Genomic DNA, 25,456 nt, shown 5'->3' on the forward strand with positions numbered 1-25,456 from the left:
CTAGGAGGGTCGCTAGGTCTGTTACCATTAGTACTGTACAGCCTAAATTTCTTTTATCTGTGACCCTGATTTGCTCATTGTCGTCCTTTTCTGTCATGGCATTTGTGGATTCAGGCGCTGTCCTGAACTTAATGGACTTAGAATTCGCCAGGCGCTGTGGTTATTCCTTGCATCCTTTACAGAGCCCTATTCCTTTGAAGGGCATTGATGCTACTACATTGGCCAAGGATAAACCTCAGTACTGGACGCAGATGACCATGTACATGGCTCCTGCACATCAGGAAAATTGCCGTTTTCTGGTGTTGCATAACCTGCATGATGTTGTTGTACTGGGTTTTCCATGGTTACAGGAACATAATCCGGTGCTGGATTGGAAAACTATGTCTGTGACTAGTTGGGGTTGTCAAGGGGTTCATAGTGACGTTCCTTTGATGTCAATTTCCTCTTCCCCCTCTTCTGAGGTCCCTGAGTTTTTGTCGGATTTCCAGGATGTATTTGATGAGCCCAAGTCCAGTTCCCTTCCTCCACATAGGGACTGTGATTGTGCTATTAACTTGATTCCTGGTTGTAAGTTCCCTAAGGGCCGACTTTTCAATCTGTCTGTGCCAGAGCATGCCGCCATGCGGAGCTATGTTAAGGAATCTTTGGAGAAAGGGCATATTCGGCCGTCTAAGTCACCATTGGGAGCGGGTTTCTTTTTTGTTGCTAAGAAGGATGGCTCCTTGAGACCCTGTATAGATTATCGTCTTCTTAATAAGATCACGGTCAAATTCCAATACCCCTTGCCTTTGCTTTCTGATTTGTTTGCTCAGATTAAGGGGGCTAGTTGGTTTACTAAGATTGACCTCCGAGGGGCATATAATCTTGTTCGTATTAAACAGGGTGACGAATGGAAAACTGCATTTAATACGCCCGAAGGCCATTTTGAATACCTTGTGATGCCATTCGGGGTCTCTAATGCTCCATCTGTGTTCCAATCCTTCATGCATGATATTTTCCGCAATTATCTTGATAAATTCATGGTTGTATATTTGGATGATATTTTGATTTTTTCCGATGATTGGGAGTCTCATGTGAAGCAGGTCAGGATGGTGTTCCAGATCCTTCGTGATAATGGTTTATTTGTGAAGGGGTCTAAGTGCCTATTTGGAGTTCAGAAGGTCTCTTTTTTGGGTTTTATTTTTTCTCCCTCGTCTATGGAAATGGATCCTGTTAAGGTCCAAGCTATTCATGACTGGATTCAACCCACATCTGTGAAGAGCCTTCAAAAATTTTTGGGCTTTGCTAATTTCTATCGCCGTTTCATTGCCAACTTTTCCAGTGTGGTTAAGCCCCTTACTGATTTGACGAAGAAAGGCGCTGATGTGACGAATTGGTCCTCTGCGGCTGTTGAGGCCTTTCGGGAGCTTAAACGCCGATTTACTTCTGCCCCTGTGTTGCGTCAGCCGGATGTTTCTCTTCCTTTTCAGGTTGAGGTTGACGCTTCTGAGATTGGGGCAGGGGCCGTTTTGTCTCAGAGGGATTCTGATGGTTCTTTGATGAAACCGTGTGCTTTTTTTTCCAGAAAGTTTTCACCTGCGGAACGCAATTATGATGTCGGCAATCGGGAGTTGTTGGCTATGAAGTGGGCATTTGAGGAGTGGCGACATTGGCTTGAGGGAGCTAAGCACCGCGTTGTGGTCTTGACTGATCATAAGAATCTGATTTACCTCGAGTCGGCCAAGCGGCTGAATCCTAGACAGGCTCGATGGTCCCTGTTTTTCTCCCGTTTTGATTTTGTGGTCTCGTATCTTCCGGGATCTAAGAATGTTAAGGCTGATGCCCTCTCTAGGAGTTTTTCGCCTGATTCTCCTGGAGTCCTTGAGCCGGTTGGCATTCTTAAGGAAGGGGTGATTCTTTCTGCCATCTCCCCTGATTTGCGGCGGGTGCTTCGGGAATTTCAGGCTGATAGGCCTGACCGCTGTCCAGTGGGGAAGCTGTTTGTTCCTGATGGATGGACAAGTAAGGTGATTTCTGAGGTTCATTGTTCAGTGTTGGCTGGTCATCCTGGGATTTTTGGTACCAGAGATTTGGTTGCTAGGTCCTTTTGGTGGCCTTCCTTGTCGTGCGATGTGCGTGCTTTTGTGCAGTCCTGTGGGACTTGCGCCCGAGCCAAGCCTTGCTGTTCCCGCGCTAGTGGGTTGCTTTTGCCTTTGCCGGTCCCTGGAAGGCACTGGACGCATATTTCCATGGATTTTATTTCGGATCTTCCTGTTTCCCAGAAGATGTCTGTTATCTGGGTTGTTTGTGACCGGTTCTCTAAAATGGTCCATCTGGTACCTTTGCCTAAGTTGCCTTCCTCCTCAGATTTGGTTCCATTGTTTTTTCAGCATGTGGTTCGTTTGCATGGCATTCCGGAGATTATTGTGTCTGACAGAGGTTCTCAGTTTGTCTCTAGGTTTTGGCGGGCCTTTTGTGCTAGGATGGGCATTGATTTGTCTTTTTCTTCGGCGTTTCATCCTCAGACTAATGGCCAAACTGAGCGAACTAATCCGACCTTGGAGACCTATTTGAGATGCTTTGTGTCTGCTGATCAGGATGATTGGGTGGCTTTCTTGCCGTTGGCCGAGTTTGCCCTTAATAATCGGGCTAGTTCGGCTACTTTGGTTTCACCTTTCTTTTGAAATTTTGGTTTTCATCCTCGTGTTTCTTCTGGGCAGGTTGAGCCTTCTGATTGTCCTGGTGTGGATTCTGTTGTGGACAGGCTGCAGCAGATTTGGACTCATGTGGTGGACAATTTGACGTTGTCTCAGGAAAGGGCTCAACGTTTTGCTAACCGCCGTCGGTGTGTTGGTCCCCGGCTTCGTGTGGGGGATTTGGTTTGGTTGTCTTCTCGTCATGTTCCTATGAAGGTTTCTTCCCCTAAGTTTAAGCCTCGGTTTATTGGTCCTTATAAAATTTCTGAAATTATTAATCCGGTGTCTTTTCGTTTGGCTCTTCCAGCCTCTTTTGCCATTCATAATGTTTTCCATAGATCTTTGTTGCGGAGATATGTGGTGCCCGTTGTTCCCTCAGTTGATCCTCCTGCCCCGGTGTTGGTTGAGGGAGAGTTGGAATATGAGGTTGAGAAAATTTTGGATTCTCGTTTTTCGAGGCGGAGGCTTCAGTATCTTGTCAAGTGGAGGGGTTATGGCCAGGAGGATAATTCTTGGGTTGTTGCCTCCGATGTCCATGCCACCGATTTGGTTCGTGCTTTTCACTTGGCTCGTCCTGATCGGTCTGGGGGCTCTGGTAAGGGTTCGGTGACCCCTCCTCAAGGGGGGGTACTGTTGTGAATTCCGCTCTTGGGCTCCCTCCGGTGGTTGTAAGTGGCACTTTTGTGAGTTCTGCTCTTGGGCTCCCTCCGGTGGTTTTAAGTGGTATGGCTGCTCCTTGGATTTAGCTGTCAGCAGCTGCTTCCACTGATTGTCTATTCTGCTCGGCTATTTAGCCTGGCTCTTTCCTTCAGCTTATGCCACTTGTCAATGGTTCCTGGTTGGATTCACATCTCTTTGGATTTCCCTGTTATCCTGACCAGTTCAGCAAAGCTAAGTCCTTGCTTGCTCTTTTCTGTCCACAGGTTGTGGACATATCCGTTCTGTGCTTTCTATGTTTGTCCAGCTTGTCAATATGAATTAATTCAGTGATGCTGGAAGCTCTGGGAAGCAGATTTACCCTCCACACCTTTAGTCAGGTGTGGAGATTTTTGTAAACTCTGTGTGGATTTTTGTAGTGTTTTATACTGACCGCACAGTATTCCATCCTGTCCTACCTATCTAGCTAGACTGGCCTCCTGTGCTCATCCTGGTTTCATTCTGTGTATGTCTTTTCCCTCTCCACTCACAGTCATTATTTGTGGGGGGCTATCTATCCTTTGGGGATTTTCTCTGAGGCAAGATAGTTTTCCTGTTTCTATCTTTAGGGGTAGTTAGTTCTCAGGCTGTGACGAGGTGCCTAGGGAGTGTTAGGAGCATCCCACGGCTACTTCTAGTGTTGTTTTGAGCTTAGGGACTGCGGTCAGTACAGGTACCACTTCCTTCAGAGCTCGTCCATTGTTGCTCCTAAACCACCTGATCATAACACTGCGCCTGCCCTAAGTGCGGCAGCTTCTAGAATGAGACACTGAAGGAGAACTGTATTGTAGAGAGGGTGAAGAAGTCGTAGCAAAGGAGTGGATATCAGGAGTTCTGCCCTACACAGGCTGCCTCCTTCTGAGGTAGCCAGAACACCGAGGGAGCAATAGTCCTTTATGCCTTGCTCCAGAAACTGGCAGGACAGCTAATTTCATGTTTCCTGCTTGCCGTATACCCAGGAGGCAAGGTGGCACTGCTTAGAGGCCGGGGCATGATAGAGTCCCTGTAGAACGCCTCAAGCCACCGGTCAGACGGGTTTGTCCTATCCATCTGGCGGACAGAGAGAGACATAACATCTGTAACATCTTCAACAGTTCTGAGGACCTTATGAGAAGCTTAGCAATAAGGTACTAGAACACCACGGCGCTAGAGGAAGGCTACTGATTTCTATCTGGACAAGGGGACTCTGGATTTGCCTCCAAACCGGCTGGACTCTGCCTGCCCTGTGGTCTGGTGCTCTGGACTGTGGATGCTGAAGCTTTCAGTAAAAGGTAAAGAGACTGCAACCTTGTGTCCTCGTTCTTCACTGCGCCTCTCACCATCCACCACCTACACACCGGGAAGCCCTGGGGACACACTTCACCTGTGGGAAGGTATACCATCTAGCTGCCATAACATCACCCCAGCGGACCTCTTAAAGCAGCGTCGGTCACCCTGACCGAATACCACAGGTGGCGTCACGAACATTTCTCCTTTAAAGACCTTTCCCTTTTTCAACGGACGTCCCAGGGCCACGGACCGGGTCAGCCACAGTGACATCCCCCCCCGTGAACCGAAGGACCCGGTACCGAGTACCCCTAGCCCCATGGGGGCACTCCACCACATAAGGCTAAGGAACAAGTCTTGGAAAGTTTTTGGGTACTGTAGGCATATTCCAGACAAAACCATGCAGGATGGGAGTGGTTATTGAACCAGTGCCATGTGCCAACTTTGTTTAACTAGAGATGCCAGGCAATATGCAGAGATATTGGGCAAGCCAATACCCCCGCAGTGCTTATGTTTATACAAGATGTCAGATGACATTCTAGCCCATCTCCCATTCCATACAAAGGAATTAATCAGGGTTTGTATCTTTGAAATATACTGGTAGGGAATAGTTACTGGAAGGGTCCTAAAAATGTACAGAATTTTGGGTAAGATGAAAGATTTCACTGCCATTATTTTACCAAACAGGGTGAGAAGTGAGAGTCCAAGGTTAGAAATATCAAGGGAAATAGTCTTATTGAGGTTGTCCAAGTTAGCATTAATTATATTTTGAAGTTTATTTGATATAATAATGCCTAAATGTGGCACCTCCTTATCTTTCCATGTAAAATCTGTTTGTTCCCTCAAATTTCTAACCTCAGGTTCGCCCATAGTGAAGGTGAGTATTTTGGTCTATTGAGAGTTTATTTTGAAGTATGAGGCTCTATTAAAGCACTCTAGCTCCACAGTTAGGGCTATTATGGAGGTTATCAGATCTGTCAGTGTAAGGAAAAGGTCGTCAGCGAACAGACTAATTTTGAATTGGCGAGAAGGAAGGTCAATTCCATGAAGGTTAGGATGTTTGTCTTTTGCCAATTTCACTTCCTGCAAACAAACTAGGTCGGCATGGAATTGATTGATTTCTCTCCATAGTGTATATCTTTTATTGGGACTGTTAAGCCCCCCAACATTGTACGAAAGAATCTTAACTTCCATTAAACCTTAGAAATTTAAATTTTTAGAATACAAAACAATATAAGAACAGAACAGATAAAAATACAAACATACAGCGGTCTATGGGCAGGTAGTAATATTACAGCTCAGCCCCATCTACTTCTGTAATGTGGCGCGGGGTGGTAGCCATTGGCGAGGCAATCGTCTGTGGCGCCCCGGCCCGTTACACTTCTGGGCATGTGGACTTGTGCTGTGAGGGCGTTACGCCTTTGCAGGCTGCATGTAACCCATGTTGCTAGTTGGCCAGGACCAGTTTGAGGTAGACCACCATTCAAAAATAAACTTTTTACTGAACAAGAATTTAGAAGGAATATATACAAGAGATAGCGGGTTCACAGTCTTATGTACATTTCCTTTACAACCCAAACATTTCCCACACAATTTCTCTATTTGTCTCTATCTTCTCTTTTACTCTCTATACTTGTCCTCTGTTTCCACTGATTGTCACTACTTCACCACAGCACAGCTTAGCAAGAGTCATTTACTCGCCCCCGGTTCCGTGTCGTCTTTCCCTTTAGGGTGCCAGAATGGCCGGTAATGCTGGCTCTCTGGAACTCCCGCCAAGAACACTTGACTTGTCTCACATACATCGTCCTGTTTAGGCCCGTTACCTTCAAGAGTTATAAACTCGGAACCTTGTGGCTAGGCGTCCTCCCCCAAGACCCTTCTCCAGAAGAATACACTGTCTCTTAGTCACTTCTGCTCCGGATCTTGCTATCCTTTTACTTCGATCTCCTCTCATTTGAGGACACCTCAGAATGCAGCAATGCCCGCAATAGACCTTAAATTATCTTTCTATGCACTCTAGGCCCTATCTAACTCTCTGACAAAAAATGTCACTTTCCCTGCAACTCAGCCCCTCCCACTCTGGGTTAGTCCCAACCATTAACTCTCACGATTCCTATTGTCAAACTATACACACTATCAGCATTGCTAACACCTTTAATGCACACTACAAGTCACACTATACATCGCAATTTACATTGCATCAAATAACAACATTTTACAACAATAAACTTGTTTCTTCAAGAGGGAAATGTGGGCAGAATGTCCATATCCTTACATTTCCCCCTTCTTTAACAATGGCTGTCCTTGGTCATCCGGAACATGTAATACACCGGAGTATTACGACAACAGCACGTCCACCTGCACATAACTTAGATTCATTAACTGAAGTCCGCACCAACACCTTTATAAGGGACTTCAAACTTCTCTCCTGAACTGTACTTAGACCAGGTAATACTGAAGTTTTCCGCTTCCTTGAACATTACTTAAATTAGTGAGCTTCTCTTTCCATTCTTTGTGAGCCAGTCCACTCGGTTAGTGACCTACAACTTATGACCATCAGAGTCCATGTTACTGTTTTCCTTTAAACAGCGCCAGTCCATCAGGTTAGTCTTAACATTAACGAATCAGAGTCCTTTAAAATAACAATACAGTCCATCCCTGTAAGGATAGCCCTTTTCACCGTGGACACAGTCCATTTGTTCTCCATGGGTCTGTAAGACAGGGAAACAGTCTGTAAAATCAACATCCAGCAAGTGGAGGCACACCCCTTTTGGCTACAGTCCTGTTTATGTGACAGGAACACAGTCCCTTAGAGACATTTTGCTCACTGGATAAGATTGAGTTTCTTGACTGAGGGTGCAGGACCCCTCCAGTGGCTAAAGTGTCTCTTTAATCCTGCAAGAGGGTGCATAACAGACCTAAGGTCCTCCTTCTATGAATTCCAGGCCTTATCTGATGCTCTAACAGGAAATTATTACTGTCCCTGCAAGTCGACCTCTCCCACTCTGGGCTAGTTCCAAACATTAACGGTCACTATCCCTATTGTCAAACTGTACACACTATCTGTATTGCTAACAGCTTTAACACACATTACAAGCCACACTATACTTAACAGTTCACACTGCAACACATAACATTTTACAATAGTAAACTTTTTTCTTCAAGGGTGAAACATAGGAAGCATGTCCATATCCTGACATTTCCCCCTTCTTTAACGATGGCTGTCCTCGGCATCCAGAACCTTTAATACACCAAAGCATTACACCACCAACATGTACTCCAGCACATAACTTGGAATCATTTATTGAACTTAGCAAACAATAAACAATAAATTTGTTTCATACAGTTACAAAGATATGGACCTTTTTATTTAGTGCTGAATTCTAGTTTTTAGAAGGGGGCCTGGCTCACATGATCCTCTGGGGCGGGTCTTTATGATCCTTTATATAACTACCATTTGAGCGCCACTCCAAAGGTGGAAGATTTTAAAGAAAGAAGAAAATCTGAATACTGAAGGGTGTAGCTGGATTAAAATAAAAGCAAAAGCCGGCCACTTTTGACTGAGTGGCGATTTTCTTTATATGGGTATTCTCATCACAGACTCTTTCTGGCATATCCAGCGGATATATGTAGCTACCACCTCTCAGAAATTAGTGTTCCCCAACCCATACAGTATCTCATGGCTGTTGTCAATTTATCCTCAAGCATGAGTCAATTCGCATAGGGCTATTATATTGGACCTGATGTGTATGGAACTTTATGATTATGGAGCTAGAGGGACAAATGCATCCTTATGTTGGTATTAAATATAGGTATAATACAGTACATGTCAGTGTGGCACCCAAGATACAGACTTCAGGGGGCGCCATGTATCTGCACCATGTAATACAACCTAACCACCTTCCTGGAGTACGGAGCACTGCAGCAGCAATCTTGCAATAACATGGGCTTTGTGCATGCATCTACTACTCTTCCTATCCTCATGTAATGTGTGTTTTAGTGCTACGACAATGCCAATAATTCAGATGCTGCACTGACTGGCGTCCATGCAGAGCATACCCATATCTTGTGTATGGAGCAGGCGCAGGAGCTGAGCCTGCACCAAATCTGGCAGACACAACAGCGGAGACCATTTAGACGCTGCTGCCAATCATTGTTCTGGTGCCGACATGTCCTGGATCTCATCGCTTCCCCCACACACAACATAATCATTGTCTTACGGAGGGACCTTCTGAAGACCCCTGTCGCTGCCATCTTGGTCCTTTCATGAAGCTCAGCCCATGGCTTGGCTTCATAGTAGGATGTCAATTTCACTATATTCTGCAAAACTGGGATCAAATGATCACAGGATCAACTGCTCAGTCTCTCAGTGAGCTAAAAAATAAAGTGAAAATTGAAAAGAAAGTATGAAAACATAAATAATAAAAAATAAAATCTCCCCGATTCAAAAAAATATGAAGCAATAATAAAATATTGGGTATCGCCGCATCTGTAAAAGTCCGATATAATAATATAAGGTTATGTAACCTGTTTTTTGGCTGCTGCACTTTCCTCTCCTCCCCTTAAAAATGCATTAAAAAGCGATCAAAAAGATGTATCAACAAAAAAAAAAAACAGCCTGGCGCCAAAAAAAGCCCTTACACCACTCCATGGGCAGAGGAATAAGAAAAAAAATGTGTGACGAAATCAAACTTTTTTTATTTTTTTATTAGAAGGATCTGATTTTTTTTTTTTTTTTAAATATATACAGTGCCTTGCGAAAGTATTCGGCCCCCTTTTCAACCTTTTCCCACGTATCATGCTTCAAACATGAAGATACCAATTGTAAATTTTTGGTGAAGAATCAACAACAAGTGGAACACAATTGTGAAGTTGAACGAACTTTATTGGTTATTTTAAATTTTTGTGGAAATTCAAAAACTGAAAAGTGGGACGTGCAATATTATTCGGCCCCTTTACTTTCAGTGCAGCAAACTCACTCCAGAAGTTCATTGTGGATCTCTGAATGATCCAATGTTGTCCTAAATGCCTAATGATGAAAAATATAATCCACCTGTGTGTATTCAAGTCTCCGTATAAATGCACCTGCTCTGTGATAGTCTCAGGGTTCTGTTTGAAGCACAGAGAGCATCATGAAGACCAAGGAACACAACAGGCAGGTCCGTGATACTGTTGTGGAGAAGTATAAAGCCGGATTTGGATACAAAATGATTTCCAAAACTTTAAACATCCCAAGGAGCACTGTGCAAGCGATCATATTGAAATGGAAGGAGTATCATACCACTGCAAATCTACCAAGACCCGGCCGTCCCTCTAAACTTTCATCTCAAACAAGAAGAAGACTGATCAGAGATGCAACCAAGAGGCCCATGATCACTCTGGATGAACTGCAGAGATCTACAGCTGAGGTGGGACAGTCTGTCCATAAGACAACAATCAGTCGTATACTGCACAAATCTGGCCTTTATGGAAGAGTCGTAAGAAGAAAACCATTTCTCAAAGATATCCATAAAAAGTGTAGTTTAAAGTTTGCAACAAGCCACCTGGGAGACACACCAAACATGTGGAAGAAGGTGCTAAACGATATGTTTGGCGTAAAAGCAACACAGCTCATCACCCTGAACACACCATCCCCACTGTCAAGCATGGTGGTGGCAGCATCATGGTTTGGGCCTGCTTTTCTACAGCAGGGACAGGGAAGATGGTTAAAATTGATGGGAAGATGGATGGAGCCAAATACAGGACCATTCTTGAAGAAGACTTGAGACTGGGACGGAGATTTGTCTTCCAACAAGACAATGATCCCAAACATAAAGCAAAATCTACAATGGAATGGTTCACAAATAAACGTATCCAGGTGTTAGAATGGCCAAGTCAAAGTCCAGACCTCAATCCAATCGAGAATCTGTGGAAAGAGCTGAAAACTGCTGTTCACAAACGATCTCCATCAAACCTCACTGAGCTCGAGCTGTTTGCCGAGGAAGAATGGGCAAGAATTTCAGTCTCTCGATGTACAAAACTGATAGACATACCTCAAGCGACTAGCAGCTGTAATCGCAGCAAAAGGTGGCGCAACAAAGTATTAAGCTATAGGGGCCAAATAATATCGCACGCCCCACTTTTCAGTTTTTGAATTTCCACAAAAATTTAAAATAACCAATACATTTTGTTCAACTTCACAATTGTGTTCCACTTGTTGTTGATTCTTTTTGGTATCTTTATGTTTGAAGCATGATATGTGGGGAAAGGTTGAAAAGTTCCAGGGGGTCGAATACTTTCGCAGGGCACTGTATGTATTTCTATACACGTTTGTGTGACGCCCAAGAGACCGGGGTACCCAGCACCGGACCAATGGGGTCTGTCTGTTGAGGGGGGTGTCACGGGTGGCTTGACCCGGTGCTGTGGCCTCAGGCAATGCACAGTGTAAAGGGTATCGTGAGGGAACAGGCACTTACTTGATCAGCAGCAGGTTCTCCCAGCGGTGATGATCCCAATCCTGAATAGATGGCTATTGTCCAAATGAAAGACTGATGCACTGAAACGTTTAACCAGTTTACTTTAACAAAAAAGGATTTACAACCAGTCCTGTCACCGGAGTCTGTATGGGAACTCTGAGTTACTTTGACCCTGCCGGGGTCTTCGCCTCTTATTGTACGCAATATCTGTGTGGCCCTGCTGCTGTATGTGAACTGGCTGCCGGCCCAATCTGTCCCCTCCGGGTCCTGGTTCGACGGGCAACCCGAGTCCTTTTATCGGCTTACCCCCTCCAGGAGTACCGCTGAACTCTGTGTCTGTTGCTGCGTCCGACCCTAGTGAAGCTGATATCACCTCACGTTTTTCCGGTTGCTGTATTATATGTAATGAATACAGCCACGGATCCGGTATCCGTCTTTGCGCCTGTTCTGGGTAGTGATTAATGCTACCCGGTTCTCACAATGTCCTTTTTCTCTATCCCTCTTCTCCTCAGGCCGGTGATTTAGGCCTGGTAACAGTCACAGGGCTGTTCGAGATTCAACTGTATGACCTCTCACTTTCAGCTCCTTAGCCCAACTGCCAGTTCTTCTCTCAGACCAGAATGGATCAAGGGGAGTCTCTGGAGCTCCCCCTTCTGGCCGGAGGTGGTAGTGCAGTCTTGCTATTTTAGTATTTGCATTTACTGTCAGTAACTATTTTTGTGGCAAATACCCCTAGGGGTGCCACATTCCCCCTTAGTTAAGAACAGTACTCCGGGACTGTGGGACAATAACATTTTGAAATAACAATTAATATGTACAGAGTCTTAAAAATGAAAAGTTGCAAAAACCACTCGAGGAAACAAAAATATAGTTCTGTACAAAGTCACTTCAAATAGCGTCCATTAATACAGTTCTATCCTTGAAGGTACTAGGAAAGGCACTGCACTTTGTGTCCAGGAATTTAGTTCCATTTTTCCAACGGAGTTATCAATATAAAGTCTAAAGAAAGTTCAAAAAGAGCGAGGAGCAAAGTTCAAAAAGCAGTCTTTCCGGAGCTTTGATTTAGTGCCTCCGGGCTGATAAAAAGTTCAAGAATATGCAAGAAGTTCATACAGACAAGTCTCTGTAGGCACTGGGCTTAAACGTTGCAGACTGATAACAATGACTATACTACATTTTCTGTTTAACTATATACGGCATAACATATATACAATTCACATTATGAGCTTTATAGTTGGTAATCTGCATACCTGGCCGGTAATTGACCCTGGGTACTACACTGTGATCTACGTAATAGCGGTGTCTCTTCATGTGGTGTACTACTGTCTACTGCGGATGTAGTATCTGCCCGCTCTGCTAAAGATAATTCCACGACTATGGAGTTGGCAAGTCCACCGTGAATGGGATTACTCTGACCAGGAATCTGTTCTTCCTGGCCTGGAACCTCCTGTAGTACGGGGTCAGCCTCTTCCTGTCTTGGGACTTCTGGTATTGGGTTTGGTGTTGGGTAAAAGGCCACCATGGGAACCACTACTGCACCATGGTATGTTAGTAGGGTTTTGGGAAAGTCTCCTATACAGGTGTGATACACTTCCTCTTCTTTTTCCTTTACTGGTTGAACCTGTATGGGTTGAATAACTTCTGGTTCTGGCTGGACAACGTCTGGCTCTTTCAATGCTTCCGGACATAATTTAAGATTGTCTCTTGACACTAGTACAGATGTTAAGCCTCCGTTTTTGCTAATGAGACACATTTTAGGATTATCCACTCTTGTTGGTAAAACTGTGTAGGGTACGGCTTCCCACTGATTGTCCAGTTTATTGGTTCGACGATTTCTCTTGAGCACTTGGTCACCTGGTCTTAATGGGGTCGCTAGAGCATTCTGGTTGAAAGTTCGCTCTAGTCTTTCTCTAGTTTGCTGAAGGCTTCTTTCCACACTCTCTTGCACTTGGCAATACTGCTTTTGCCGTATGATATCCCAATTGGAGTCTTGGACTTCTGCGTCTGGTTTCAGAATTCCCATTTCTAGATCGATTGGTAATTGGCCGGGTCTTGCACGCATAAGGTAAGCTGGGGTGCAATTGGTGGAACTCACCGGGACATGATTATACAGATCCACCAAGTCAGGCAATTTCTCTGGCCATTGATTCCTTTCTGCCTCAGGTAAAGTCTTTAGTAGTTCTATTACAATATGGTTCATCTTCTCGCATAAGCCGTTTGTTTGTGGATGATAGGCCGTCGTCCGGATCTTTTTGCAACCATACATATTACAGAATTCTCTGAAGATCTCTGATTCAAAGGCTGTACCTTGGTCGGTGAGAACCTGTTCCGGATATCCATGGGGTCTACAAAAGTACGTTTGGAACGCTTTGGCTGCTGTTTTTGCTGTCAGATCTTTTACGGGTACTACTACCAAGAAGCGTGAATAATGGTCCACGATGGTCAAGGCATAGACATAGCCAGACCGGCTTGGTGTCAACTTCACGTGGTCCATGGCTACAAGTTCAAGTGGTTGTTTGGTGATTATGGGCTGCAGTGGTGCTCTTTGGTTCTTTTGATCGTTTCTTCTGAGGTTGCACGGGCCACAATTTCTGCACCACTGTTCGATTGATTTTCTCATCCCGACCCAATAAAATCTTTCTCTTAGAAGTACTTCTAACTTTTTCCAACCGAAGTGACCAGCACCATTATGGTAAGCTTCGAGGACCATCTTGACATCTTGTTTAGGCACGATAATCTGCCAAACCAATTCATGTGTTTTCGGATTGGTGTACCTTCTACAGAGCTTCCCTTGATACAGGAACATTTTGCCTCTCTCTTTCCAGAGTTGATGCGTCTCTTCTGGGGCATCCTCATCGGGATATGCACTTTGCTCAGTTAACAGTTCCTTCACCAACTTCACAGCCGGATTGCTGTCTTGGGTGTCAGCCCATCTATGGTGTGCTAACGGATTTAAATTCACCTCTTGTTGTTTCTGATAGGTACTTGACTGATGATGTTTTGCCTTGGGATGATGGAAGGCTGGTAGTTCAATTTCTTCAAGCTCCCCCATTTCTTCTTCTACATCTCTCAAGTGTGGCATCCGGGATAGGGCATCGGCATTTCCATTCTTGCGACCTGCTCGATACTTGATCTTGAAGTTGTAATTAGATAACCGGGCTATCCATCGCTGTTCTAACGCACCTAATTTGGCTGTGTCCAGGTGGGTCAACGGATTGTTGTCAGTATAGACAATAAATTCTGCAGCGGCCAGATAGTGTTTGAAACGTTCAGTCACAGCCCAAACTACTGCCAGTAGTTCCAATTTGAAGGAGCTGTAATTTTCTGAATTTCTTTCAGTAGGCCGGAGCTTTCTACTTGCAAAGGCGATGACTTTCTCCCGACCTTCTTGCTTTTGTGACAGCACCGCTCCTAGTCCCACATTACTGGCATCGGTGTAGAGGATGAAAGGTTGATGGTAATCTGGGTATGCCAGAACCTCTTCCCCGGTTAGTGCCTTCTTTAGTTGTTCAAAGGAGTCTTCCCTTTCGTCGTTCCACTGAAAGGAGGGTTTCGGTTTGAAGGTTTCTTCGTCTGCCCTACCAAGGTGTCTTGCAAGGGTGCTGCCAACTTGGTAAATCCTTTTATAAATCTGCGATAGTAACCCACCAATCCCAGGAATTGTCTCACTTCTTTTGCGCTGGTAGGTCTTGGCCAATCCCTTATGGCGCTTATTTTCTCGGGATCTGGTGCTACTCCCTCCGAACTCACGATGTGTCCCAGGTACTGTACCTTTGGCTTGAGAAGGTGACATTTGGATGGCTTGACTTTCATGCCATACCTGGATAAGGCTTCGAACACTTCTGCCAGGTCTATTAAGTGTTGTTCGTAAGTCTTTGAGTAGACGATCACATCATCTAGGTACAGGAGGACGGTCTCGAAGTTCTTGTGTCCGAGGCAGCATTCCATCAGCCGCTGGAAGGTACCGGATGCGTTGCAGAGTCCGAACGGCATGCGATTAAATTCACATAGACTCATTGGTGTGGTGAATGCCGTCTTTTCCTTATCTCGCTCAGCCACAGGGACTTGCCAATACCCGCTTGTTAAGTCTAAGGTGGAAAAATAATTAGCAGATTTCAAAGCAGTTAAGGACTCTTCTATCCTAGGCAAGGGGTAGGCGTCTTTATGGGTGATGTTATTAATCTTCCGGTAGTCTACGCACATTCTCATGGTTCCGTCCTTTTTTTTGACAATCACTAGAGGGGCCGCCCAGGGGCTACAGCTGTCTCTTATTACCCCGGCCTGTTTCATCTCCCTCAGCATATCTTTTGCACATTGATAGTGAGCGGGCGGTATGGGTCTATATCTCTCTTTTATTGGGGGATGGTCACTGGTGGGGATTGTGTGTTCTACCCCTTCTATCCGTCCGAAGTCCAATGGGTGTTTACTGAAGACTTGTCCATATTCCGTCACTAGCCTATACACCCCTTGTTTTTGATGGGTAGGTGTTGAATTTATGCCCACGTGTAGCTGTTGGCACCAATCCTCCATTTCTCCATCTGAGCCATTGCCTTCCACCTGACAGGTTGGTTCTAAGGGCTCAATGGTTGTGATGGCATTGTTGTCAACAGTATATAGCTTTGCCATTGTAGCATACCTTGGCAAAGTGACCTCTTCCTCTCCACAGTTCAAAAGTCGTACCGGCACTCGTCCCCGGTGTACCTCGACTATCCCTCGTGCTGTGAGTATAGTGGGCCTGCTGTCGGTGTACACTGGTTCTATTAAGGCTTGATAATCTCGTCCCTTAGTACCAATGGCTGCTCTACACCATACCAGCATTTCTGTTTTTGGTGGGATTACAATAGATGTTGGATCACTTACCCTCACACTGCCGATTTCTCCACCTGCAACTTCTACCTGTTGCCTTAACATCAATACTTTTATTTCCCTCCGGAGAACTCTCTGCTGGCAGGATTGGGCAGTTTCAGCAATTTGCTGTAAGACAGAAATGACTTCGGAAAAGCAGTTCTCTAACACATTCATTCCTATCAATACAGTTGGTTCACAGTTCCGCCGGTCAACATCAACAACAATTATACCCTGTTTCTTCAATTCTACTTTACCAATCTTTATGGTCATCTCCCTGAATCCTAGTTTCGGTACCAACTTACCATTACTGGCCCATATATCTAGTTCAACATCAGAGGGCCCTTTATCAATATCTGCATCAGCCCAGTACCTCTTATAAAGGATAAACGGTATAGATGAAATCTGGGAACCTGTGTCCAGCAAAGCGTTGAGGGGCATTCCGTCCAGCACGATAGGGATAATGGGTCGTCCTCCGATGTACCTGTCGTGCCAGGGTGTTGGGCCTTGAAAGTTCATTCCTGCGAAGCGGCCCGCATTCCCAGGGGATTCCCGTTTAAATCACAATCTCGTGCAAAGTGGCCTGGCTGCTGGCAACGGCGGCAAATGGGCTGTCCATCCGGTTGGTAGCGGTCGCGGGGTCGTCCTCTCCATGTCGGGTATCTCCGGGGTCTCATCCATGGAACACCTTCTCTACGGTTTGACAACTCCATCTTGGGTCCTCTCATCTCCTGCATGGTTTTAGCCATTGAAGCAACAACATCAGTTAAAGAGTCAAGCTTTTGTTGAAGAGCCTCATTAGTACTGGGCCCCAGGGGCTTAGCAATGGCCCCGGACATAGCTGATGTCACTGGTACTCCATGTTGTTGAGGAGCCTCTGCCATGAGTTGCGCAGGATCCTGATCCCGAGGTGCCTCTGCCAGCTGGAGACGTATAACGCTCTCCTTTAATTGGGCAAATGTCAATTCAGGGTTCTTAAAAACAAGCATGCTCACATGCCCCCGGTGAGAAGGGGTGTAGAGTCCCTCAATAAATTGATCTCTTAGCAGTTTATCCGCTCCGGTGTTAAAAATGGGTTCAGCCAGTGTAAGTGATTTAAGGGCTTCCTGCAGGTTTAAGGCAAAGTCTCTCACGCCCTCATTAACTTTTTGTTTGCAATTAAAGAATCGTACTTTAGCTTTGCTGCTGGCAGTGGTTTCAAATGTAGCTTTTAATCCAGCAAATATGCGTTCAACAGTGCCTTTTAGATCAGCTGCCCATGCTGTGACTTCTCGCTTAGCATGGCCACTTAACTGCATCATCAGGAGACTAACACGCTGAACTTCACCCACGGGGAACATGTCAAAATGGGCCAGCATCTTTTCTCTGAAATCGTCAAGGGTATTAGGCTCACCTTCATACATTGGAAGCCATGGACCACCCGGGGTATATGGCATCAGCACCGGCATGATGGGCGCCACTCCTTGCACCGCTGCGCTACCGGACTCTCTATCGACACTCTGTCTTTCAGCTGCATTAGCGTCGCCGGGTGCTGCGGCGTCTCCGTGCTGCGACATACTGAGCCCCCTTAGTTAATCCAGACCCTTCCGGTCCTCCGCTTCCGTCGGGATAGTGTAGATTCGTTCCGCTGTGCAGCAGGATCGATTTTCCCCTTGCTCTGATGTCAGAGCGCTCAGCTTGGTGCCGCCCACAATGACACGCCCCCTGCTGCTCCCACCCACCGCGCTCTGTAATGGCGGATTCTGAAGTTTTTCAGTTAGACTGGGGCTCAGGTGATGGCGTAGCTCAATTAACAGTCTCGTGCCTAACGGTTATGAAGTGATTACCTCAGGGGATGGCGGCCATCTTTACTCCATTATAACCAATGGGGAAAAGTCACTTTCAATAGTTTTCAATGGAGAATGGATTTTTCTTTAATAAAGTCAATTTTCAAGATTTTTCATCCAAGTTTTCACAGTTTTGGGCTCCAATCACGGCACACAATACCCGATATACGGGCTGGCTAGATCCTGTTCGTGACGCCAATTGTGACGCCCAAGAGACCGGGGTACCCAGCACCGGACCAATGGGGTCTGTCTGTTGAGGGGGGTGTCACGGGTGGCTTGACCCGGTGCTGTGGCCTCAGGCAATGCACAGTGTAAAGGGTATCGTGAGGGAACAGGCACTTACTTGATCAGCAGCAGGTTCTCCCAGCGGTGATGATCCCAATCCTGGATAGATGGCTATTGTCCAAATGAAAGACTGATGCACTGAAACGTTTAACCAGTTTACTTTAACAAAAAAGGATTTACAACCAGTCCTGTCACCGGAGTCTGTATGGGAACTCTGAGTTACTTTGACCCTGCCGGGGTCTTCGCCTCTTATTGTACGCAATATCTGTGTGGCCCTGCTGCTGTATGTGAACTGGCTGCCGGCCCAATCTGTCCCCTCCGGGTCCTGGTTCGACGGGCAACACGAGTCCTTTTATCGGCTTACCCCCTCCAGGAGTACCGCTGAACTCTGTGTCTGTTGCTGCGTCCGACCCTAGTGAAGCTGATATCACCTCACGTTTTTCCGGTTGCTGTATTATATGTAATGAATACAGCCACGGATCCGGTATCCGTCTTTGCGCCTGTTCTGGGTAGTGATTAATGCTACCCGGTTCTCACAATGTCCTTTTTCTCTATCCCTCTTCTCCTCAGGCCGGTGATTTAGGCCTGGTAACAGTCACAGGGCTGTTAGAGATTCAACTGTATGACCTCTCACTTTCAGCTCCTTAGCCCAACTGCCAGTTCTTCTCTCAGACCAGAATGGATCAAGGGGAGTCTCTGGAGCTCCCCCTTCTGGCCGGAGGTGGTAGTGCAGTCTTGCTATTTTAGTATTTGCATTTACTGTCAGTAACTATTTTTGTGGCAAATACCCCTAGGGGTGCCACATTTGGTATTGCCATAAGCACACTGACCTGAAGTATCCCATTACTGGCTCATTTCTACTAACACTATGACAACAAAACTCTGCAAAAATTGTTTTTTTTTTTCACTATTTTTCAATATATAATATGGAAAAATAAATGGCGTAATTGAATGCGTCCTGCAATGTACAAAAAGTTATAGCTCTCAGGAGAATGAGAGAGAAAAACAAACAAAAAAGAAAATTGCTAGTTCGTGTAAGGGTTAAATGGCGACTATTATGTATGGCTAGTAACCAAGTGCAGGAATTTGCATGGGGACAGAGATGTGTTTGCAGGGGAGGAGGAGGAAGCGACGGATGGACAGGAGGCATCGCCTAGATGTAGGACTGAGTGCAGCATCTCGGAGGAGGTGAGATGTGCGGCGCCTCCATCACTGCGTATCGGACTCCTCTACCCCTTCGCCACCGAGTAAATGCATTTACCCACTCAGGCGTCTTGTGCTGAAATCCACGGAGAGAAAAGGATTGTACCATTTGCTGGCGGGGAGCAGGGAAGAAGTATAAAATAAGATGGTACCAGCCTGCAGTACAGAACTGCATGCAGTATGATCACCGTGCATGCGAGTTAAAGAGACGAGAGGAAGTGCAGCCTCAGCCGAGAAGATGGCAAGAGCCAAGATGAAGAATTCCCCCTCCGAGATCAGCGCTGCTTCCAAAATTGTCCCACCAATTACAAGGGAAGACCTGAACGGAGTCAGCCCCCTGCTACCAGCTCGAATTATGGGGTCCCTGACAAGTGATGCAGGGCAGAGGTACCTATCCTACCCGATATGCATGTATCCTGGTGCATGGCGGCGGGGGGTGCATGTGGGCATGTATACGGGTATGCTATGCATGGATGCCGGCTGACCATAATGCAGCAAAACGGGATTGTCGGATCACCGAGACATAAATAAATGGATGATGGGAAGAGTGGTAGATTGATGCAGCCCCCTCTACCTCTCCGCCACCCTATGCCAGTGATGCCCGTGTTGATGCTGGATTGATGCTGCAGTGCTCGGTGGTGTTTGCTTGGGTCACATGGTACTAATATGTGGCGCCCCATGAAGTTTGTACACCACGGTGGATAGCGCTATCATAAACACGTAGCAGTCCATAATTGCGGCACCCTTATTGAAAGAGTTAATCCGCGTCCGGTCAGATCCACTTCCATTCAATGACAGCAATCCTAGGGACGTCATTCCCGCACAGCCCAAAATGTAAAGTGTTTCCAGGTGCGCCATTCTCCATTATTTGCCTGTCATTAACTCTTTAGGATCCGACTACTGAGCCCCTGCAAAATTTGAGATGATTTAAGGATTGGTCCTGTTTCTAAAAAGCAAGAGATAAAATAGAAAAATTTGGGGCAAAAAAAAAAAATGTATTTTTTGGAGGGATATTGATGGGAATGATAATGAAGGCTCCTGGTGTTTTCGGCTTTCGGGGCTACCTGCAGGAGGTTTTGGCCCAGAGTGAAACATTCTTATAAACCAGCAGGCGAGCACGGATCAGAAGGTGGAATTGCGCCCGATTCCCCGCCGGTTACTTTGTATTCTTACTGTAGATCGGACCGGGACAGCAGCAGGATTGCATAATCTGTGCAGGGTCCGGATTTATTGCATACAAACGGATTTTGATTTCCTTTTTCTTTTCCTTAGGGCATTCTGGGGTTTGTAGTGTTTCCACAGGTTGCAGACAACTGGTATATACCATTATGTATTTGGAGTGTAGTAGCATTAAGTTCCCAAACCCATGTGTCCAGTTACAGCCACTGGAGAACCACAACTCCCACCATTGTAATCAGTGGGTACCCATTGGATGGATCTAGGGGCTCCTCCAAAGTTCTCCGTAAGCGGATAGACCCCAACGATCAGCTGTCGCCATTAGCTCGTCTGCATTTAAGTGAATAGTTGCAATACCAAACTAGGCCTACGGACAAGAGAAGCGCTGTTTCTGTAAAAAAAAATATATATAGATAAAACCGTACAATCGCTTTCATTTTTACACTTGCACATAATTTATTCATGAGTTGCAAATACCTGGAGCACAACCGACATTCACATCTCTTTATTTTTTCAGTCATTAACTTTATCAAATATTAATTAAAAGCACACAAGTTATTATAAAGCCATTAACAAAGTTAATTTACTTTTCGGACTGGCATTGGATGAATGCTTTCTTTCAAAAGCTGCGCCACACCTGCCCAGTTCCATTCACTTCAATGGAGCAGACCTGCAGTACCACTCACAGTCCAAGGACGAAGGTGGCGCTGTTTTTAGAAAAAAAAAAAACAGCCATGTTTTTCTAATCCTGTACACACCTTATAATATGAGAAGAAGGGGCTGGTTGTGGTAGACCTAAGCCAACTTGTTTTATGCCAGGAAAAAGGCTAAGTCCAGGAGGGCGCCCCTTTATTCAGGAGCCTTATGGAAATTTCATTGAATAATTGAATAATTTGTTTGTTGATTTCAGAAGAACCTGCTGCAAATACTAGAGTGTTGGCAGAAGAAACGCTGCGTAAAATACAGGCTGATAGACTTGATGAGCTGACGATTTTAAATACGCTTTGGATGTTCAAATCTGCAAGAAAAAATAAATAAACGGCGCAAGCAGGGCCGGCGCTCCCGGGCAAGTGCCAGGGTCCTGGAAAAACATGGAGGCCGACTTGGCGTCGGTGACACCAGCACTCTATGGGACCCATGAGTCAGGGGGGAACAGTGCCAGCATCCATTATGCTGATACAGTTAAAAATAATGATGGGACAGGCACCCTCTCCCATCATTCCCCCTCTGTGTCTGAGCTCTGTGACGTCTCCGTGCAGCAATATATGGGGCCAATAATACTGTATGGAGCAATATATGGGGCCCATAATGCTGTATGGGGCCCATTATACTGTATGGAGCACATTATACTGTGTGGAGCAATATATGGAACCCTAATACTGTGTGGAGCAATATATGGGGCCCGTAATGCTGTATGGAGCAATATATAGACCCATAATGCTGTATGGAGCAATATAAGGGGCCCATAATGCTGAATGGGGCCCATTATACTGTATGGAGCACATTATACTGTATGGAGCAATATATGGGGCCCTAATACTGTGTGGAACAATATATGGGGCCCATAATGCTGTATGGAGCAATATATGGGACCCATAATGCTGTATGGAGCAATATATGGGACCCATAATGCTGTATGGGGCCCATTATACTTTATGGAGCACATTATACTCTATGGAGCAATATATGGGGCCCTAATACTGTGTGGAGCAATATATGGGGCCCGTAATACTCTACTGAGCAATATTTGGGTCCCATAATACTGTATGGAGCAATATTTGGGTCCCATAATACTCTATTGAGCAATATTTGGGGCCCATAATACTCTATGGAGCAATATATGGGGCCCATAATGCTGTATGGGGCCTATTATACTGTATCGAGCACATTATAGTGTATGGAGCAATATATGGGGCCCTAATACTGTGTGGAGCAATATATGGGGCCTGTAATACTCTATTGAGCAATATTTGGGGCCCTTAATACTGTATGGAGCAATATTTGGGTCCCATAATACGCTATGGGGCAATGTATGGGGCCCATAATACTGTGTGGAGCAATATATGGGGCCCATAATACTCTATTGAACATTATTTGTGGCCCATAATACTGTATGGAGCAATATATGGGGCCCATAATACTCTATGGAGCAATATGTGGGGCCCATAATACTGTGTGGAGCAATATGTGGGGCCCATAAAACTCTATGGCACAATATATGGGGCCCGTAATAATGTATTGCGCAATATATGCGGTGCCCATAATACTGTATAGAGGACGATGTGCTGCTGATAATAGTGTATGGAGGACTATACTATCCAGTCTTCAGTGATCTGCAGTCACTCGGTTTCTGAGCTATTGTAGAATTTACAATAGATATCACTCATATAATGTGAGAAGTCAGTGAAATCTTTGGCATTGTACTATACTTATATTTATCTGTCGTATCTGTGCATCATGAGTTGTGGTATATGATAAAGGGGCGCACCCGGGACTCTGTTGCCCATAGCCCACGAAAACCTGGAGCCGGCCCTGGCCGCATACATGACATTTCAGGAATCTTTTTCACTTTGCTGGTACAGTAAAATAAATGCTGTGCTTTATTTTTTTCCGTGGAAAAATGCAGCAGAAACACAGCATGTGAACAAACCCTAAAACATGAGGAAACAAAGTTGTCAAGGAAAAATAAAAAAAAGCTTAAAGAAAAGCAACTTTAAACGTGACAAAAAATGTATCGAAAATAGGGTGCAAATTCTAAAGACACTAAAAAGAAGCAAATTCCAAGATCCTCAAAAAAAAAACCACTTCAAAACTCATCTACGGTAATTTATTTCTATGGGAAATCCACTTTACTATTCATGTGAGGTTTTTATTTCCTGAAACGGTTTTGAGAAACGCCTGGTGGAAAAATAAGTATCAGATCCTGATAAAAACTTGTGATCTAAACTAGTCACTGTCCAATCAGAAGGATGCAGAGAACGCGTCGGGCAGAAAATAAACGTTTCAAAAATGCATCAGGAAAAAGACTCCTCAAAAGGAGCATTTCCAGAAACGGTTTCCACTTTAAAACCTAGTGTGAACATAGCCAAAGTGTACCCAAACCAAAAGTCACACCTCGCCAGCACTTCTGTAACATTAGCGGCACAGTATGGGCCTATATTAGAGTGCAGCCCTGTGCCTACTGCTTAATTCACAAATTCCTCCACAGGGGTGACCCCACTACCTCTCGCTTCCAGCGCGCGTCGTGGTCTCCTCACTGTTGTTTGTTTTTTTGCCACGGGAAGGAAATGATTTTGATATACAATCTTATTGATTATTTGTAACCATGGCAACCTGAATTTTGAATTAGCTTCCTTTCTGCTTTATCAGAGGCAGAGCTGACATCCGTGTGGACAAGATGACACATGGCCTCCCCTATATATAGATAAGGACCATGCCTGATTCATTTCTTAATACATCGATAAGCCATACCATTTTTTAGGTGGAAACAGCCTAGGCAAATTCAGTGATGTCCTGGCTCCTGGGCCTGAAAAGTCTGAAGTCTTCATCAACTTTGCCCACAAATAGGCATTACCAGGGTAGGACTATTATGGGCCTTTATTGCCATCGCCATTGTTGGTAATTATGTGTGGCATCTGTAAGTTCTGTACGTTGTGAAGTACAACTTCTGTAGATGGATTTTTCACGGGACCCCCATTCTCATAGTTATTGAGGGTCCCATAGACAGTAGCGTAGCTACTGCGGGGGAGAGGGTGCGGTCACCCCAGGCCCTGAACTCTGAGGGGCCCACCAGAAGCTACTATTAACTGTATTGGCATGCGTAGGGCACCCATACAGCTAAACTCTGTGACCGTGAGCAGTCCCCTCCTGTCCATCATCGCAAGTTCAACTGTATCGCCTGGATGCCAACACAGTTGAAAGCAATGATGTAACCCCTTCTCATGTACAGCACCATGGAATCAATGGTGCTATATAAATAATAATAATAATAATACACGCTCCCTCTCCCATCATTCCCCCTTTGGCTTTTGACATCGCTGACACAGACACTAACAGCGGATGCGATGACTTCGGTACATGATGCCCACTGTGCTGAGATGAGCAGGCACTGAGAGTAGCTCAGGAACGAGTAGGAGTAGTAAAGGTATCATATTTTCATTTTTTTTTAATGGGGAGTGCATTATGTTGTATCGAAGCCTATGGGGAGTGCATTACACTACATAGAGGCCTATGGGTTGTGCACTATACTGCATAAAGGCCTATGGTGAGGGCATTACACTACATAGAGGCCTATGGGTAGTGCACTATACTGCATAAAGGCCTATAGGGAGTGCTTTATACTATAGAGACCTATGAGGAGTGCATTATACTATATAGAGGCCTATAGGGAGTCCATTATACTTTATAGAGGCCTATAGGGAGTGCATTAATCTATATGGAGACCTATGGAGAGTGCATTATACAATATATAGATCTACGGGAAGTGCACTTTACAATATATAGGCCTATGGGGAGTGCATTATTCTACAGAGAGGCCTATGGGGAGTGCACTATACTACATAGAGGCCTATGGGAAGTGCTTTATATTATAGTGGCCTATGATGAGTGCATTATACTATATATAGGCCTATGGGGAGTGCATTATGCTATGTAGAGGCCTATGGAGAGTGCATTATACTATATAGAGGTCTATGGGGAGTGTATTATTCTATACAGAGGCCTACGGGGAGTGCATTATACTATACAGTGGCCTATGGAGAGGGCATTACACTAAAGAGGCCTATAAGGACTGCATAATACCAAATGAAGGCCTATGGGGAGGGCATTATACTATATAGAGGCCTATGGGAAGTGCACTATACTATAGAGGTCTATGGGGAGTGCATTATACTATGGAGGTCTATGGGGAGTGCATTATACTATAAAGATGCCTATGGGGAGTGCACTATACTGTAAAGGCCTATGGGGAGTGCATTATACTATATAGAGGCCTATGGGGAGTGCATTTTACTGTATAGAGGCCTATGGG

At 45.2% G+C, this 25,456-nt stretch overlaps 1 protein-coding gene across 5 annotated transcripts in view; it reads left to right on the forward strand.

The window, feature by feature from the left end:
• Nucleotides 1–25,456, forward strand: part of KCNT1 (potassium sodium-activated channel subfamily T member 1) — a 370,149-nt gene that overhangs the window by 222,548 nt on the left and 122,145 nt on the right. For 2 of the 5 annotated variants that reach the window (XM_069748036.1, XM_069748034.1), the window contains exon 1: nt 19,449–19,638. The exons of 2 other annotated variants lie outside the window; for them this stretch is intronic. In XM_069748036.1, the coding sequence (XP_069604137.1) occupies nt 19,490–19,638 (149 nt within the window). In that variant the 5' untranslated portion in view covers nt 19,449–19,489. Of the gene's footprint in view, nt 1–19,215; nt 19,639–25,456 lie in introns of those variants that run through there. One more of the 5 variants, XM_069748037.1, reaches the window with a different exon arrangement.

This window comes from Ranitomeya imitator, chromosome 2 (genome assembly GCF_032444005.1).
Source record: "Ranitomeya imitator isolate aRanImi1 chromosome 2, aRanImi1.pri, whole genome shotgun sequence".
Lineage (NCBI taxonomy): Eukaryota > Metazoa > Chordata > Amphibia > Anura > Dendrobatidae > Ranitomeya > Ranitomeya imitator.